This window comes from Triturus cristatus, chromosome 10 (genome assembly GCF_964204655.1).
Source record: "Triturus cristatus chromosome 10, aTriCri1.1, whole genome shotgun sequence".
NCBI lineage: Eukaryota > Metazoa > Chordata > Amphibia > Caudata > Salamandridae > Triturus > Triturus cristatus.
Window position 1 is genome coordinate 489,084,970 of NC_140593.1, and position 17,945 is coordinate 489,102,914.

Consider the following 17,945-nt stretch of genomic DNA (forward strand, 5'->3'; position numbering starts at 1 on the left):
TACATTCTTCTAATGTGAAAATCAGACAAGTGTGCTGGAGCAGAGTTCTTCCTACTCCTCAGTCCTCCTCAAGAGAGGAAGCTGGGTAGAGCACGGTTGCATTCCTTATCCAGTATTCATTTTAAGTGCTGGCACCTACGTGACACCAAAGAGGTACCTTTTCAAGAAGTCTGCTCTGTCATGAAGATCTATTTATTTGCTTCAGACCGGCCTGGGGAGCAACAGAATAAGAGAGCGGAAGAGGCGAAAGATGTGCTAAGCCTTTAATTTCTCCATGCAGTAGTCTGTCTCCGTTTTACTTTCAAATTTCATTCCAAAAGATGTTCCTGATTATCCATGGCACTGAACTTTACCTACATGAACTTGCTTGCAGTTCAATGCTCGAAGTGACTGCTCCAACTTAGAAAAGAGCTGAACACACAACTCTTTAAAGAACACTGCAGTAATATGATGCAGTAACAATCCACGTTTGCTCTCAGAAACCAACTACCCTCCAATCATACGCGGACTGTGTCTTTGTCTTAGACCCAGTATAGCACTCTGCTGCCTTTCGGCTAGGTCTGTTCTATGTGAAAAAAAACATACATACATACATACAAGTTCACAAGCACTCCCCCATTCAGTGGCTGATAACTGGTCTCCTGCCTCATTCTACCACTTCAGTTGCACTTTAAAGTGCTCAATGTTGGTCTGATAACACTACACTGATCGGGAGCTCTTGATCCCCCAAAATTTGTGTTGTGAATGACACGTTGAAATCAGGTGCCTCCAGAATCTTAAACAAATAAAATAACTGTGTAATTAATCAAGTTTTTGTGTGAATACACACGCATATGGAAATAATTTAAAATCTGAATAAAATGTGAACATCGTATACATTAAAGCCTCAGATGAGAATGTGGACAGCAAGGTAGATTAATGACATATTCAACAGTACCTTGCTGGTGGAAGCCTTGTATGTTGTCTTTAATTTCTGAGACAGTTGGCTGGTGCTATGGCTAGCTGTCAAGATACAAAATCAGTTCCAGGATTAAAAGAAATACATTTTAAAAAAGACTCTACAAAAGACACATGCACATGGTTCTTTTTGAGCTACTTACAAGTCACAGTTTTAATACGTAAAGATTTCACTTCAAACATTTTAAAAATTAAACAAACCAGTTGCCGCTAATTAAAGCTCAATTTCCGGTTCAAATGTAACTTGTTTTCTATACATGTTTTATCCAGCAGCTACCCATATGCAAGAAGATCACTAATGCAGTTTTTTACAGTATAACAGCTCTTCGCTTTGATGAAGCTTTCCATTATCAGTACCCACTGATAAACTACATGATATAAGTGAGCCAGTGACAAACGTGCCTCCAAGGAACCACAGAAGAGATCAGCATAATTAATCCTTATAAACCAGTGTTTATAAGTATACAGTGCATCAATGTCTGTCCTCATCTGACTCTCTGCCAGAGGTGACCTTTTTAGCAAAACACTTCCATAATCCAATTTGCCTTAAAATGCTGTGTAGGATTCCACACAGTTATCAGTTGTCAGTTGTCAACCAAAATTTTGAAAAGATCGCTTAGTCTTAAACGTTGCCATGACCAGAGGTCAAAGGGACTGATTTAGAGTTTGACAGAAAGAGTACTCCGTCGCAGAGTGGGTCCTCTCAGCCAAACCGTGGGTTCGTTCGCCAGATTTACAATCAGGCGGACCTTATGTATGTCAGCTACAGAGCCTACTCTGGCTCAGTTTTAGACATACTCCTCCGACGGTCTGACAGAGTATGGGCCATCAGAGCTTTGGCCATTCCACTGCCCACTCAATTTAGAGAAGGCAGATGCATGGGCAGTTTTCACTCCACCTTAATGCTGTGCAAAACCTGTCAGTAAGGGGCGGTAAAATATTTAAATGACCCTCATACCATAGCAGACACTTCCCATGGTGTGAGCGTCATTAGTTTTTGTTTTTTCAAAAACGAAATCCCACTTTGGGATTTTGTTTAAAAAAAAAACAAAAAAACACAAGTTAAACATTTGACCAGTAACCATCATGTTTGACAGAGCCATTTGTAAAATGTTTGACACATTGACAAGGAACATCGTAATGGCAGTTCCTGCCAATTTGAAGAGATGTCTACAGGGCCAGCCCACACGTCTAAATATGGAGGAAGGGTACTCCATCAGGGCGACAGTGTATTTTACTCCATCGCCCTGATGGAGTAAAGCCTGTCCTACACACTCTAAATCAGGCCCAAACCAATTAACTAGGAAATCAAAGCCAAATGACAAAAGATTTTCTGAATCCAGGATAAGATACAAGAGTGATGAAAAACAAAGAATGACATGAACATGTTGGTGAAAAATGCTGCTACGGAACATTACCCCCTTTACAATGTTTTATATTTATCCTTCATAATCGGGCCAGCCACACTACAGATGTCATCCAAAAGAAAGGGGTGGGTGCCTGAGAGGTCCACAGGCCACCTCATTGTGTAGCATGCCATGAGCAATCTTTTCAATACAGTCTGCTTTTCAGCAATACAGTCTGTGCCAAGCAGTTCACATCTGTTCTTTGAATGGGCTTGTTGGAATCTCTCTTTAAGCATCTCCCTCAATTCTTTTATTTCCTCAGTTCAAAACCATGGCCACTACAGATTCAAAACTTTGGTTGATTAAGACTAAACTTGTTTTGGGGAAGATAGCTATGCTCAGGACAACTTATCATTGACACGTGCAAACAACTATGGCACATGGTCGCAAGGAAATTCTTTCAAAAAGGAACCCTTGTTGCCAATTTAGCAATAAAAGCAGCAATACAAAACTGCAAAATTGTCATAATTACTGAAACGTAATCAAATATCAATGAAGATGTCACAATGGCAATACAAGTCATGCTGAAATGGGGATCGCCCTCTACCGGCATCCCAGTTAACATTCTTCGAGTTTGACTTCAGATAAAATACAAATGATATCTATTCCTAGAATAGGGACAGACATATACCAAAGGAGACAGTTAGGAAAGACCTGATGAAAGCTTCTCAAGGAGTAACATCAGCCCACGAGGGTATTAGTGATACTTTGTCACTGCTACCACAGTGCATTAGTGACTGTTTAAGACTAAACAGACACAGAAATACATTCAAGAGTACAGTGTCTGTCAACCCTCTGCAACAGGTATGCCCACTTCTACGCCTCTTGCCAAAAAAGGGAGACCATTTGAAATAGTGCAACTCAACCATATAGATCCACTTCCATCAGTCAACTCATCTAAATTATACTGATTGTGGTCGATTCTTCCTTCAGATTTTTAGATGACTGTCTGGCGGCTTTCGAGCTGGTGCTATGTTTGCTCTGGGAATCCAATTACTATTGTCACACCCCTATTACCAGAGTCAAATCAACTAGACGAGAGAGAGACAACAGTGTATTGCTTGTAGGGTACACATTACAAGATTGTGTAATGAGCCTTAATCTTCCAAGAATGATTTTCAGACCGACACATGTGAAGCAAGTTGTAATTGTAATGTTGTGTATGTATCTGATCTCCTTCTCACAGGAAAGGCGGAGTCACAATCTGAATCACATCAGGAAGAGGTGTGGCGCCGCGGCCAGGGTGACTGACTCCGGAATCTGGGGATCACGGTTCGATCCCCGGCGGCAGATTAGCCCAGCGCCTAGAGACCCTTACGGGTGATTGTTCGCACTTTACAAATGTGAATATTATATTATTATTATCTGCTTCATGATTTCCAAGAATACAAATGGCTACATGAAAATTATACTCAAGACTCTGCCTCTTAAACTACTGCTACTACTGGTGGGTGGACTCCTAAACGAAGAGACCTGGAACAAGAGAAGATCCTGTTTAAAGTAATATTTAGCCCATGTTTCTGTCCACCCACAAAAGTAATTGTTAATGCTCTTAGTGACAATAGCATGAACACTGATGAATAAAGATGAGATGACATTTCCAGTTCCTGTAGTGAATGAATTTACATCAGAATTTTTGTTAAAACAGCCACCTGCTGCAGTACATTGCAACCCAATTGGATGACAAAATGTTGACAATGCTCTGACTCAAGGGAGAGACGCACTAATAATAAACATGGCAAATCTAAAACAATGCTACAGAAACAAACTAGGGAAATTCAAACGATTGGTGGAACAGGCGTCCTGTCTCATCACAGGTAGGAAACAAGTGAAAGACATCCTTAAATGAAGACCAACATTTCCCTTGAAGCATCTGGTTAGTGCTTCGATGCTGGAGGCAGAGGCTGTTATGGTGGATGTGTGCCATTTGAATTATCATTTAGTTGAAATCTCTCAGCTCCATTTGAAAAAGGCATAGCAATAAAGGTAGTTGTAATTACCTATGGTGTAGTCTTGCTGTTCACTATGCCTATTAAATCTCTACAAATTAGAGTTTTTCAGTGATTTTGGGAGGGCACGTGGCTTGAGGAAGCACATCACTATTTAAGATTCTAAATGAACATTATTTTGACGCAAGCCGGGGCAATCCAAACATTGCAATGATTTTTTTTTAATGTTGAGAATCTACATATTTCTACTTTCTGTTTCATTATAAGAAGAAACATTGAGGTAAATAGCACAACCCCTGATGGAGAAGTAATAAAGGCATGCTTGTTTTAATTGATTGATGCCGACAAGTATGAACACAAATGACTCTGCAAGAGTATGTGTCAAAATCAACATTTAAATTAATCTTAAATGAAAAAGCAAACACCCAGGAATTCAAGATCTTAAGTATTTACAGGAATAAAAGTCGATCACTTTCATTAGAAAGCATATTAAAGTGGGAAGAAATCCCATATATATCTTATTTAATCTTCCAATCACTCCCACAGGTATTTCTTTAGAGTATCTAGTTTGGGCGATGTGGGTGCAAGAATCTATCTGCATCTTCAGACATTCCATTTGCTTTTATATGCTTTAGACTCTATATCACATAGTTGTAAACGGACCAGCCTTTCATGGTATCACAGCAAAATTAGTGTGCCCTATCTCATAAACTTTTTTTTACCCGAGAAAATGCAATATAACTTCATTCCACTAGGTCAGTAAATTGGACAGGTTTTTAAGTTTGATTTTCTTTCAAGATGCATTTTTCAAGCTTTAAATCAGGTGGTGGCATTCACAATAAAGTTAGGGCAGTTTTATGCATGTGTGCATAGCTCTGACAATGGACAGTTTGTTAATTGAAGAGGGCAGGAGGCTTCGATGTTCGAGTGGGAGGCTGTTCCATGCTTTAGGAGCCATGAAACAGAACACTCGTCCTCCTTATCTGGTTCTGTGTATGCTTGGGATGTGTCCAAGTAAGAGTCCTGCGGAGTGGAGGTGTGTTTTTTAGTGGTTGGTGGAAGGAGACAATACTGTTCAGGTAAGTGAGGCCTAAGCTGTGTAGTGCCTTGAATGTGTCTTTGAGGAGTTGCAATTGAGCACATTTGTGTCTTGGTAGACAGCAGAGATCACAGAGGTGTGATGTGGTGTGAGTTCTGTGTTGGAGGTTAAGGATGAGACATCCGGCTGCCGAGTTCTGGATGGTTTGTAGTCTTCTAATGAGTTGCTTGGTGACACCGGCATACAGGATATTCCCACTGTCCAACTTGCTAGTGACTAGGGCGTGGGTGACAGTTTTTCTAGAGTTTCTTGGGAGCCATTTGAAGAGCTCCACAGCATTTTTAGGATGAGGAAGAAGAATGCAGTGACAGAGTTGACTTTTGCGGTAATGTCCAGTTTGCTGTTGATGGTTATTCCAAGGTTCCTGGCATGGGTTCTGTGGGTGGGTCAGAGTACGGCTGGCCACTAGTTGGAGTACTCTTGCTGAACTGCACTACACTAGGCGAGCCATAAACTACCTTATTGTCTTGGTGTATCCCCTTTTTCATTGCATAACGAGTTACACTGTAAGCATGCCTCTATTTCCTATGACTTTTCTTGAAATATCATCCCTTCCTGGACAAACGTATATTAAAGTGTCTGCAACATCTTCCTATTGTAAGGGAAACCATACACTTTACATATGTATGTCTAATGTACACCACTGTCAGAAATGTAAACAATGTAATAGTACTCATTACATCTTAATTGATATGTATCTCACCTTTAGCTTTAAGCTGTCCTTTACTTAATTCTACTCCATCAATGGTTTGTCCATCACCAGTCAAACGATCATTCAGCGTATCTATCTCCCTGCGCACTGAAAAATTAAAGATAACAAATCACAGAAACATAAGATATGTCACGCTGAAATGACATGCAACCTTCAAATAAAATGGATTTATTTATTTACTTTTAATTAAGGAAACCGGTGCAATCATACATTATGCATAACAGCATATCTTACTTTATTACATCCATGTCAGCAAAAGTCAAGGAAGCAGAAAAATAGATTCAGCTCTAAAGACGGCGTTCACCCCCACCTCCATGCTTCAGTATTGCTTAGCTCTAAAATACATTATTCATGCGTTCCAAAACTAGTACAGTGAAACATTCCATTTGTAATGGCCAATTTGGCATAAGGAGTAGTTTATTTTCTGTAACTCCAGTTCTGTAGTAGGGGTATCTCTGTGATAGTCATAATCTAGTAAATAGTCCCGCCCATGTGCGGGGACCCCGGAGCAATAAAAAAAAAATAATCTCTTACGGTGTCAAGCTATGCAGACCGCCATCTACACTTAAGAGAGAATTTAATCTAAAGACAGATAATGCAGCCTATACCCACAGGCTACACTGTCCAGTACTTCAACTAGGAAATTCCACCAACATCTACAAACAGCACTGCCTGCCCAGGTTTTTCCACAAGGAAAAAACCTGCCTCTACCAGCAGAAGCCTCTGGAATGATAGAGAGAAAGGAATGGACAGACAAGCCCCATAGGCTGCCATTATGTGGATCAGAACAGGATACTGTGCCTTTAAGAAAACTTTCCAGAACTTTTCCCAGTATCCCAGAATGCACAGCAGGTCCCTTTTACTTTCAGTTCTCTTTGAAGGCGTAGCACGCCAGACCTGTAGCATTCCTTACATTAATAAATCTCTCTCCACCGGGGAGGAGGGCGGGCACTTATGACTTTCACAGAGATACCCCTACTACAGAACTGGAGTTACAGAAAAGAAACTACTCCTTCTGTAGTAGGGGATCTCTGTGTATAGTCATAATCTAGTGAATAGAATGGCACGCCCATCCCCACACCAAAAACGGCGGTGGAGAAGAATTCAAAATAACACCACTATTGTGCGAACAAATTTCGCAGCGAAGCCTGCCCAACCTGAGCATCTGCCCTGGCATCCGTGTCCAGACAGTAATGCTTAGAAAAGGTATGGACCGACCTCCAAGTGGCCGCCTTGCAGATTTCTGCATTCGGAACATTACGTAGCAAAGCAGATGTAGCCGCTTTGCCCCTGGTGGAATGAGCCTTAGGGTTACCCCCTAAGGTCTTATTAGCCTTTTGATAACACAATTGTATACAGGACACAATCCACCGAGAGATGGACTGTTTAGAGGTAGCAAGACCGGTCCTGACTGATCCATAATTGATAAACAATTGGTCTGATCTACGAATATCCTTGGTCTTATCAAGATAAAACTTCAACACCCTCCTAACATCCAGTGAATGGAGAGACCGTTCCGCTGGAGAAGAGGGATTCTGAAAAAACTTAGGTAAAGTTATGGTCTGGTTGACATGAAAATCAGAAATAACCTTAGGAAGAAATTTAGGGTGAGTACGCATAACAACCTTAGCAGCATGAACTACAGTATAAGGTTCTTGATAACATAATGCCTGAAGTTCACTCACCCTGCGGGCCGATGTAATGGCCACAAGGAACGCCGCATTCCAGGACAGGTGCTGCAACGAAGCCTTGTGAATAGGTTCAAAAGGCTCCCTCATCAATCTGGACAGCACCACATTCAATTCCCAGGAAGGCGAGGGAAGTCTGATAGGAGGGAACACCTTCTTCAAGCCTTCCAAAAAATCCTTGACCACAGGGATCTGAAAGAAGGAAGTCTGTGAAGGGCATTTCCTGTAAGCAGTCAAAGCAGCGAGATGAACCTTAATGGAGTGGAAATTAAGGCCAGACTGCGCCAAATGTAAAAGATATGGAAGGATGACATCTTCCTTACAGGTCGTCGGGTCAAAGTTCTTGGACTTGCACCAGATGCAGAATCTCTTCCACTTGTAAGCATAGGAAGTCCTAGTGGAAGGACGTTTAGCCTCATTCAGTATGCCCATACAATCTTCTGGTAGATTCAAATGGCCATATTGCACTATCTCAGGAGCCATGCCGGCAATCTCAAAGACGAGAGGTTGGGATGCACCATCCGCCCCCCGAACTTTGTGAGAAGGTCCGGCTTGCATGGCAGCCGCATGTGAGCAAGGAGAGACCGGTGAAGTAGGTCCGTGAACCACCACTGCCTGGGCCATTCCGGGGCATTGAGGATCATCCGCGCCCCGGACTTGGACAGTTTGATGAGCACCGCCGGAATCAGGGGAATGGGTGGAAAAGCGTACAGAAAGCTGTTCGACCAGTCGATCCATAGCGCATTCCCCAGCGTCCCCCGCTGGTAGTACCTGGATGCGAAGTCTCGGCATTTGCTGTTTTCGGCGGTGGCGAACAGATCTACGTCTTGAGTCCCCCACCTTGCGAAGACTTCTCCTAGTACTTTGTCGTTTATGACCCATTCGTGGTTTTCCTGAAGCAGCCTGCTCAGTGCGTCCGCCTGAACATTCTGCACCCCCGGCAGATGCGTGGCCGTAATCATCAGTCCCCGGGCCAGAAGCCAGTGCCAGATCGCCTGCGCCTCCTGCGACAGAGTGCGCGATCTCGACCCCCCCTCCTTGTTGAGGTAATACATCGTGGTTGTATTGTCCGTCTGTATCAGCAGCGAGTTGGTCTGGAAGGACGGATGGAAGGCCTTCAATGCCAAGGAAACGGCTCTGAGTTCCAGGAAATTGATGTGGTACGTAGACTCCAGCAGGGACCACTTTCCTTGTATCTGTAAGTCTCCGGAGTGCGCTGCCCAGCCTTGGAGAGACGCATCCGTCACGATACTCGTCGTGGGAATATCCTTGTGGAAGGGAAACCCCCTGCGGAGATTTTCCGCCGAACACCACCATTTCAGAGACTGAAGAGCATGCAGAGACAGTCGTATCTTGTCGTCCCAAGAACCTGTCCTCTGATCCCACTGATCCTCCAAGCACTCCTGCAGTGTTCTCATGTGCAGCCGTGCGTGAGGAGTGAGGAAGATACAGGAGGCCATCGACCCCAGCAGCGAAGACACCTTCCTCACTGTCGTCGATGGAGCGGTCATGAGGTCCTGAGCCTTCCGAAGGAGCGATAACCGTCTCCCCTCCGAAGGAGACACGCTTGCTGACAGCGTATCTATGGAGGCCCCCAAGTACTGTATGCACTGGACCGGAGTCGGGACAGATTTGGACATGTTGACGTGTAACCCCAGCTTGTTCAAGAGAGCGCACGTCCTCCGGAAGTGCGCCTGCGCTTCTGAGAAAGATGAGGCCTTGATCCACCAGTCGTCCAGGTACGGGTAGACGAACACCTTGTTCCTCCGCTACCACTGCCATGCACTTCGAGAAGGTCCTGGGCGCAGACTTGAGCCCGAATGGCAATACTGTGTATTGATAATGATTGGCGCCGACTTGGAATCGCAGGAACTTCCTGTGTTTTCGTGCAATGGGCACATGGAAGTACGCATCCTGTAGGTCTATGGCACAGAGCCAATCTCCCCGTTGCAGCGGAGGGTAAATCTGATGCAACGATAGCATGCGAAACTTCTCTCTGCGCATCCATTTGTTTGCTTGCCGCAAATCCAGAATGGGCCTGATCTCGTTCTTGTCCTTCTTGCGAACCAGGAAGAACCGAGAGTACAGACCTCTTCCCCTTTGAGACAGAGGTACGTCTTCCACCGCCTTTTTCCGCAACAGGATGTCCGCCTCCGCCTGGAGCTCTCGCAGTTGATACTGCGAGCTTACCGGCGGAATTGCTCGAGGCGGTCTGATGAACCGAAGACTGTATCCATTGCAAACAATATTCAGCACCCACTTGTCCTGAGTAATTTTCCTCCACTCTGCCAGAAAAAATTGAATGCTTCCCCCCACTGGAGTGGGTAACGGTTGCAGGGGAAGCAGATGCTCAGGGCCGAGACCCGGCCGGGCCCTTGGTAGCAGTAGCGGACTGCTGGCCCCCTCTACCCTTCTGGCGTTTCTGGAAGGGTTTCCGGAACTGCTGCTGCTGGTGTTGCTGCTGTCCCGAGGCCTGCCCACGCCCTCTGCCCGCAGAGCCGAACCATCTCTGGAACCGGCGCTTCTTCTTCTCAGGCTTCTCCAACCCGACAGCCGTCAGGGTCTCTGCCTCCGTCTTCATGCGGGCCATCTCGTCGTCCGCATGCCTGCCGAAAAGGGTTTCCCCCAGAAGGGGCGATTGGCCACTCTAAGTTGAGCCTCTGACTTGAGCGAGGTAAGGCGCAGCCACGCGTGACGTCGTTGGTGGACGCCATGACAATACCCATGAGCCGCCAGCAGGGACACATCCGCTGCCGCACTGATCACCTGGTTCGATACCAGCATCCCCTCGCGCAAAGTCCCCAAGAAGTCCTCCTTCTTGTCGCGAGACAGCAGCTCCGCGTACTGCTGGAGAGACTCCCACAGGACACGGTCGTAACGCCCCAACAGAGCCCCGGCACTTGCCGCCTTCATAGTGGTAGAAGCCGTCCCACAGACCTTCCTGCCCGCCGAATCTAGCCAGCGGCTCTCCTTGTCGGGCGGAACCGTCGATGAAGGGGTGGTAGCATGCTGCTTCCTCGCCGCCGTCACAATAACCGAGTCCGGCTTCGGGTCCATCCTCAATGAAGTCGGGTCCGAGTCCGGCGCCCGATACTTTTTCAGGAGCTGTGAGGGGGCGGATTTCGTCACCGCCGGAGTGAGGAACAACTCCATAGCGGGCTCCACCAGTCCCGGCACTAGAGGCAGCAGGGGGCGAGACAGGTGCTTCTTGTGCAGCGTCTCGAATATCACGGACGTCGTAGGTGTCGGTACAGTCACCGTGATTCCCAACTTGGCTGCCCCCCTCAGTAGTACCTCCTGGAAGGAGACTAGGTCGTCAACCGGCGACACCCTCGTCTCTGGCGAGTCCGACAGCGTCGGCGAGAAGTCCCTGGCAGATGATCGTGTGCGTGATCTGGATCGGCGCCTCCTGCGGCATCGCCCCGATGTGGACGACGAACGCCCACGGCTCCGCGATCTCCCTCTCCGTCCGGAGCGGGAGCGCGATCTCCTTGGCTTCGGTCTGTCCGCCGGCCTCGCCGGGCCCGGCGACTGTGGCTTACCCTGGCGCTGCGGCCTAGGAGTTCCCTGCAGCGGCGTCGGATACCTGGGCAACGAGACCGACCGTGGCGGAACCGCGGGTGGGCCCGAAGGCGTGCGAGGCGGGATATAACGAGGAGGAGGAGGAGGCGGCGGTGGTGGTGGTGTCGGTAGGGGTGGAGGAGGAGGAGGAGATGGCATAGGGATCCGCGGCGCGGGCTCCCGTGGCAAAGGAGTGCAGGGCAGCGACCCCGGCCTCGTCGGTGTATACACCACGGAGTATACCGAGCCCGGGGACTTCCTGCGACGCCTCAACGTCGATGACTCCCTCTTCGACGTCGATCGCCTCCTTGACGGCGAACGCCGCCTCGACGCCGAACGCCGCCGAACGCCGCCTCGACGCCGAACGCCGCCGAACGCCGCCTTCTCCTCTTCGCCAACGGCGACAGGCGACCTCCCCTCGACGGCGTGCGCCGACGCCGGGCCTGATCTCGTCGTCGATGACTTGACGTCGACTGTGTCGACGAAGATGATGCCGTCGACGGCGGCCTGTTCAGCTCCCTCGACGTTGAGCGTCGACGCCGCTTCTCCCCAGAGCCCTGGGGAGAAGGTGAACAGACCGTAGTCATCCCCCTCGACGGCAGCGGAGAATGGGGACGTTTGCCGGTCTTCCTGCCCCTGGGGAGCCCCCCAGAGGCCTCAGCATGGGCAGAATCAGCCCCTCCAGACCCACCTTGTGCCTTCAGCCTTCTGTCCTCCAGGACTTGGAGCCTGATCTTCATCCTCTCTCTCAAGGTCCTGGCCGGGAACGAGTGGCAGATTTCACACTCCTCCGGCACATGGGACTGGGGAAGGCAGACGATGCACACCCTGTGTGGGTCTGACTTAGCCTTATTCCTATCGCACTCTGGGCACTTGTCAAACAAGCCAGGCATGATGACAACACCAGAAAGAAGGCCACAACACTAAAATTTGAAAAGTGACAAAATCACCAAATAAACCCTTGAAAAGGGAGAGCTCAATGCTCCAGGGTCCTGCTAGCAGGAGCCGGAAAAAAGAACTGAAAGTAAAAGGGACCTGCTGTGCATTCTGGGATACTGGGAAAAGTTCTGGAAAGTTTTCTTAAAGGCACAGTATCCTGTTCTGAGCCACATAATGGCAGCCTATGGGGCTTGTCTGTCCATTCCTTTCTCTCTATCATTCCAGAGGCTTCTGCTGGTAGAGGCAGGTTTTTTCCTTGTGGAAAAAGCTGGGCAGGCAGTGCTGTTTGTGGATGTTGGTGGAATTTCCTAGTTGAAGTACTGGACAGTGTAGCCTGTGCGTATAGGCTGCATTATCTGTCTTTAGATTAAATTCTCTCTTAAGTGTAGATGCAGTCTGCATGGCTTGACACCTTAAGAGATTATTTTTTTTTTATTGCTCCGGGGTCCCCGCACATGGGCGGGGCTATTCACTAGATTATACCTATACACAGAGATCCCCTACTACAGAAAGGCTTATAATTCTTGTTTGTAACAAATACCCATCTGAACCACAGACTTAGTGTCGCTTTCCTCCTGTATGTGTTCTGAGTATTAGTTTTAACTGCTAGGTATAACCCCTTAGTGGTTTCCATATGTTTTTGGCAAGTATTTAGCTGAATGAATATGTTTCAAACCTACCAGTACATGTCACCATATCTTGCAGCCAGCCTTAATTTTTGGTGGGGGAAGAGTTTATACCAACACAACTCAACATTTAACTAACACCAAAGCCAGCACTGTCAATCTCCTCATAGGACATGGAGTTAGTCAGCCTGAAATGTATATTCAACTATTTTGAATAATGCATCAGAATACTTTTGAGTAGTATTTCCAGGGTGCAATATAGTCCACATAAGAATTCGAAGTGCATTTTTTTGTTAATGCCTCTAATAAGTCATTTGTTACCACACATGTACATTTACAGTGTTTATTAATAAAATCTCGGATTTGCAAGTATTTGAAGAAGTCATGTTTAGGTATTTTATACCGTTCCACCAACTCGGAGAAGGGAATGATTGACCCATCCCTAAAGAAATCACCTAAATGTCGTATGCCCTTACCCTGCCATATAGCCATTTTTGTATCCCAAAACACCGAAGGAAAAATTTCCATAGAGTTAAGTGGTGTGTAGTAACCTATCCGATTTATAGGAGTAGTTTTTCGTATCCTCTTCCAGGCTTTATATGCAGCTAATACAATTTTGAACAGAGTTCTTTTAAAATAGCTCGGTTCATAAAACTTAAGCAGGGCCTCCCTCGCCTGAATTCCCAAAAACATCTGATATACATCTGGTGTTTCAAAGGGCCTTGCTTCGGCCCCAATCACCAGGTATTGCATATTCTGCAAAAAACAAACTAAATAATAGAGCGTAAAATTCGGCACGCCCCATCCACTACGTATCAGTGGGAGTGTCATATATTTTGAGGCTCATCGACTTTTTTTCCATCCCCATATAAACCTATCAACAATAGACTGTAGCTGCATTAATTGTACGCATGTCAACTCCAACATTACCGTCCTGAAGTAATACATTACCCGGGGGAGTATACACATTTTTAAAACATTACGACGTCCCACCATTGATAAGTGGAGGCACTCTATCTTTTCCAATTGGCGTTTTGTAGCATCGGGTATACCTGCCCAATTTACTTCAATTATCTCTTGAGGTGACATTCTAATCTTTATACCCAGATATCTTGCTTCCGGTGTAACTCGAGCATCACCAGGACAGAGTCCCTCAGTACATACGATCTGGGTTTTAGAAATATTTAGCTTATACCCAGCAACTTCCCCATATTGCTGAGTCTGAACCTCGATCTCCCTAATTGCCTGCTCCGGATCAGATGTTACTACCACTATATCATCGGCATAAGCAAGGACACGTGTCTGTTGTTCCCCCACTGTCATTGACTTTATGCCATTATTGGTTTCCAATATTTCCACCAGTGGATTAATGTAGATAGCTAAAAGTAAAGGTGAGCAAGGGCATCCCTGCCTGGTCCCCCTAGTTATATATACACAAGAAGACTCCTTCCCCATCGAACAAATTCTAGCCCGTGGACGTTTACACATAGTCTGCAAAGCTAACAAAAATTGCGGACCAAACCCCATCTTTTGCATTGTGGCCCACAGAAAAGCCCAGGACACTCGATCAAATGCTTTTTCAGCATCAAGAAAGATTAACCCCATATGCTCTTGACGTGTTGTAGCATAATCTATCAATGAAATTACCCTGTGTATATGATTTACCGTGCTCCTACCGGGCAAAAAGCCGTGCAGACATCGAGAAACCAACAATGGTATAATTTTAGCTAGTCGTGTCGCAAGAATTTGAGTACACCTTATTGGCAATTCAGCGGGATGATATAGAGGTGCAAGATGCGAAATGGAGGGATAGATTAGGTAATGCTGGTCTATATGTGCAATCCTCAATTGCGATGGCAAGTAAAGTTATATTAACGGCAAATTTACGCACCCAACATTATAAAACTTTGTTTAATTTATATTGTACACCTGTTAAGATGATGAAGTGGGGTGGGATTCATGATGGGAAATGCTTCAGATGTCAGGCGGGTAAAGCCGATATTGTACATGTATTTTTTGATTGTATAGCCTTAAAACAATATATATTTGATATTTCAGCATTTCTATCACAAACAACTGGGGTAGAAGTTAATATATCTAGAGAGGTTATGTTATTGGGTTTGGGTGAAGATATTGAACCTAGCCATATATGCTATCCTTTTCGTTATTTTATATTTATAGCGATGGCCGTTGCTCGATTATGTGTTGCATCTATGTGGCTGCAAGTAGAAGTGCCATCATATGAAATGTGGCGCTCTAAGTTTCATAATGTGTTTAATTTAGAATATAGCCTCTATCGTATAAGATCTTTGAGGGAAAAACAACTAGGGCTCAAAATTTGGCAGCCAATGTTACAATATATGGAGTTGTAGATGTTTTACACAAGTATGTTTGTGTCATCAGGACTTAATGAGTTTTATATTTGGTTTTATTATATGTGATGCCCCAATAGCTTGGGTGATTTAAATGATTGATTTATGTATGATGTATTGCTGCGAACTGAATAATAAAGATATTTAAAAAATAAAAAATAAAAAAATAAAAGAATTCGAAGTGCAATAATTTATGTCTTATTTAATGAGATTTGTGCTATATATATATGTATATACACACACACATATATATTACCTACTGGCGGTCGCCAGTAGGTAGTTATAGTTAGGACCGTGTTTCCATAGGAAATCCGCAACATTCTATTTTGAATAACTTTGGCGCCGATTGACGAATCCTCGCGAAATTTTCAAAATAGGTGGGGCGCTCCTCTCCGCTCCTTCCCTGAAAGTCTCGGGGGGCTGAGAAAAAGGGGGGGGGTCCCAAAACGCGTTTTCCCCATGCATGTTTCCATAGGACCTTTAGTCCAAACTGCAGCCCGAATGGCTGAACAGAATTACTTGAAATTTGGCGAAGAGGTAGTCCTCACGTCAGGGATGTGCCTTTTGTAGGTCTGGTGTAAATGTGTTCAGTATTTGCTGAGAAAATAGCATTTGAATCAATATATATATCTATAGGCCCGCTCCGAGCGCTTACGGTAAGCTTACCGTACGCGCACGGTGCCATGCGCGAGCTCAATTCTGATTGGTGGTTACATGACTGTAAACATTCGAATCGGCCGAAATGAGGAAGTGTCGGCCTCCATTTTGTGTGCCTCACACTGATAAAAAAAAAGGAGGAGAACATGGAAAGGGGGCAACGAAGAGAGTTGCAGACCCCCTAGCGTTTGTCAGGGGGTCCAAGAAGGCCATAAAAGTATGAAAAATACATTTAAATGTTTTTTTTAAAAATCGCGGGGTGCGCGTACGGTAAGCTTACCGTACGCGTACAGTAGAAAATAACAAAAAAAGAAGAAAAAAACAAATTTAAGTGATAAGATATTAGGGGCCTCTAAAAAGAGCCGTTGTGTTCATTGAGTGTTGTTTGGTACCTACAAGTAAGTACCGATGCGGAGTCTAAAGTTTAAGAGGAAGACTCTGTTCCCTTCATCATTGAAATGTACACCATCTACTCTATAAATGTATTGCATGTTGTAACGCAAGTTGTTGTGGTATATAGAACCCATACCATAGTCTCTGAGGAAAGCAGAAACAGATTTGTTGACGTGCTTTCTTGCTTTGTCAATCTGCGGACAAAATTGGTTGGACCAGTTCCACTTTTGCCTTTGGCATATGTTAGAATATACAAAGGCAGAATGAGGAAAAAGCGACATCAATTGCACAAAGGTGCACAATAATAAGGTTAGGGTGTGGGAGATGTAGAAAGGTTTTCACCAAAGGCATTAATTGGTGCCACTTTAACCCTCTCTGACCAATCCATTTAATGTCTACATTTGACAAAGCAGGGTCTCTCACCATACCTCTTTTTTCTGCAAATTTTTCACTCCAGAAGACATAGCTGTGACCTAAAATCCACACTGTGAACATCTTTCAAGGAGATCTGGATGCACTCTGAAGGTGTCTTTCAGTAGAATGGCAAAATGAAATGAAAGACAGTTTGAAAATGGAGGCATACATATTTTTTTAAAATAAAAATAACTCATTGGCTGTTTCACACCATTCTACACTAAAAACTAAGCTGTATGTGTACATTTATAGAAGCATGTTTTGTATTGGTTCAGAAAATTGTGTTCCCACAGAAGAATAGTTTGGATTTGCTGTTAGGTTGGACAGGTGAAGCACTCTTGGTCTTTCGATTTGAAACATTGTGTGGTGAACTTCTGACCTCTCTCCTCACAGCAGTGTTCCATGAGCTGTTGCTATGGTAGCAGGCAAAAGTCAAGATGGGGAAAGGGAACATTTGGAAAAGGGTTGAAGTTTTCAACCAATAGAAATGTATGATTTCATTTAAAAAAAAGTGGGAAGCACTGAGATTTGTAATTAACATGCATATGTGTGAAAAAAGAGAGGGAAACATTGCCATTAATTGGTTCTGCTCAGAGGAGAGAGGTGTACAGCTCTGATATTCTGACTGTGATAGTCTGCTGTTTGAGTGCCACATTTCTTTCTCAACTAACTAATTTTAAAGGTGAGTTATGAGTTTGAGAGGGGATGTATGTGGTGAATTTTGCATGAGTCTATGAGCACAGAGGAATTGCTGTCAGAGATGTATTTCGTGTCTCTCTGGTTCTTTTGGGAAGTAACCATGCGTATGTCTCTTGCAACTGAAAATACACAGTCTGCATAAGCAGACTGCTAGCACACACCCAGCAGTTTATCCTGTAGAATCATGCTGAGTATTCACAAGTGACTGGTGTTTTATGGAAGCAGTGAGTAACGCTAATACATTCAACATCACTAAGGCTGATTTCTTTTGCTGGAGTGTAGTCAGTCACCAAGGTCACACATGTTCATGGTCTGAAAAAGCTGTTTGGACATGTGCTGTTTTCTGTGTCTGAAAACTGTAATGAAAATGTATGCAACTGTTAGAGTAATTAACACTTGCAGGAAAAAAACAGTACTAAGTGTGCTTAGAAATTGGCAAGCAAATTTCGTTTTCTGCCTAAAAACACAGAAAA

General features: G+C 44.9%; 1 protein-coding gene across 7 annotated transcripts in view; it reads right to left on the minus strand.

Moving 5' to 3' along the window:
- The window catches only part of WDR37 (WD repeat domain 37), a 632,142-nt gene that overhangs the window by 408,415 nt on the left and 205,782 nt on the right, over positions 1-17,945 (minus strand). For all 7 annotated transcript variants that reach the window (XM_085631908.1, XM_085631907.1, XM_085631906.1 and 4 more), the window contains 2 exons: positions 6,115-6,210; positions 938-1,002 (listed from right to left, as the gene is read on the minus strand). In XM_085631908.1, the coding sequence (XP_085488034.1) occupies positions 938-1,002; positions 6,115-6,210 (161 nt within the window). The remainder of the gene's footprint in view (positions 1-937; positions 1,003-6,114; positions 6,211-17,945) is intronic.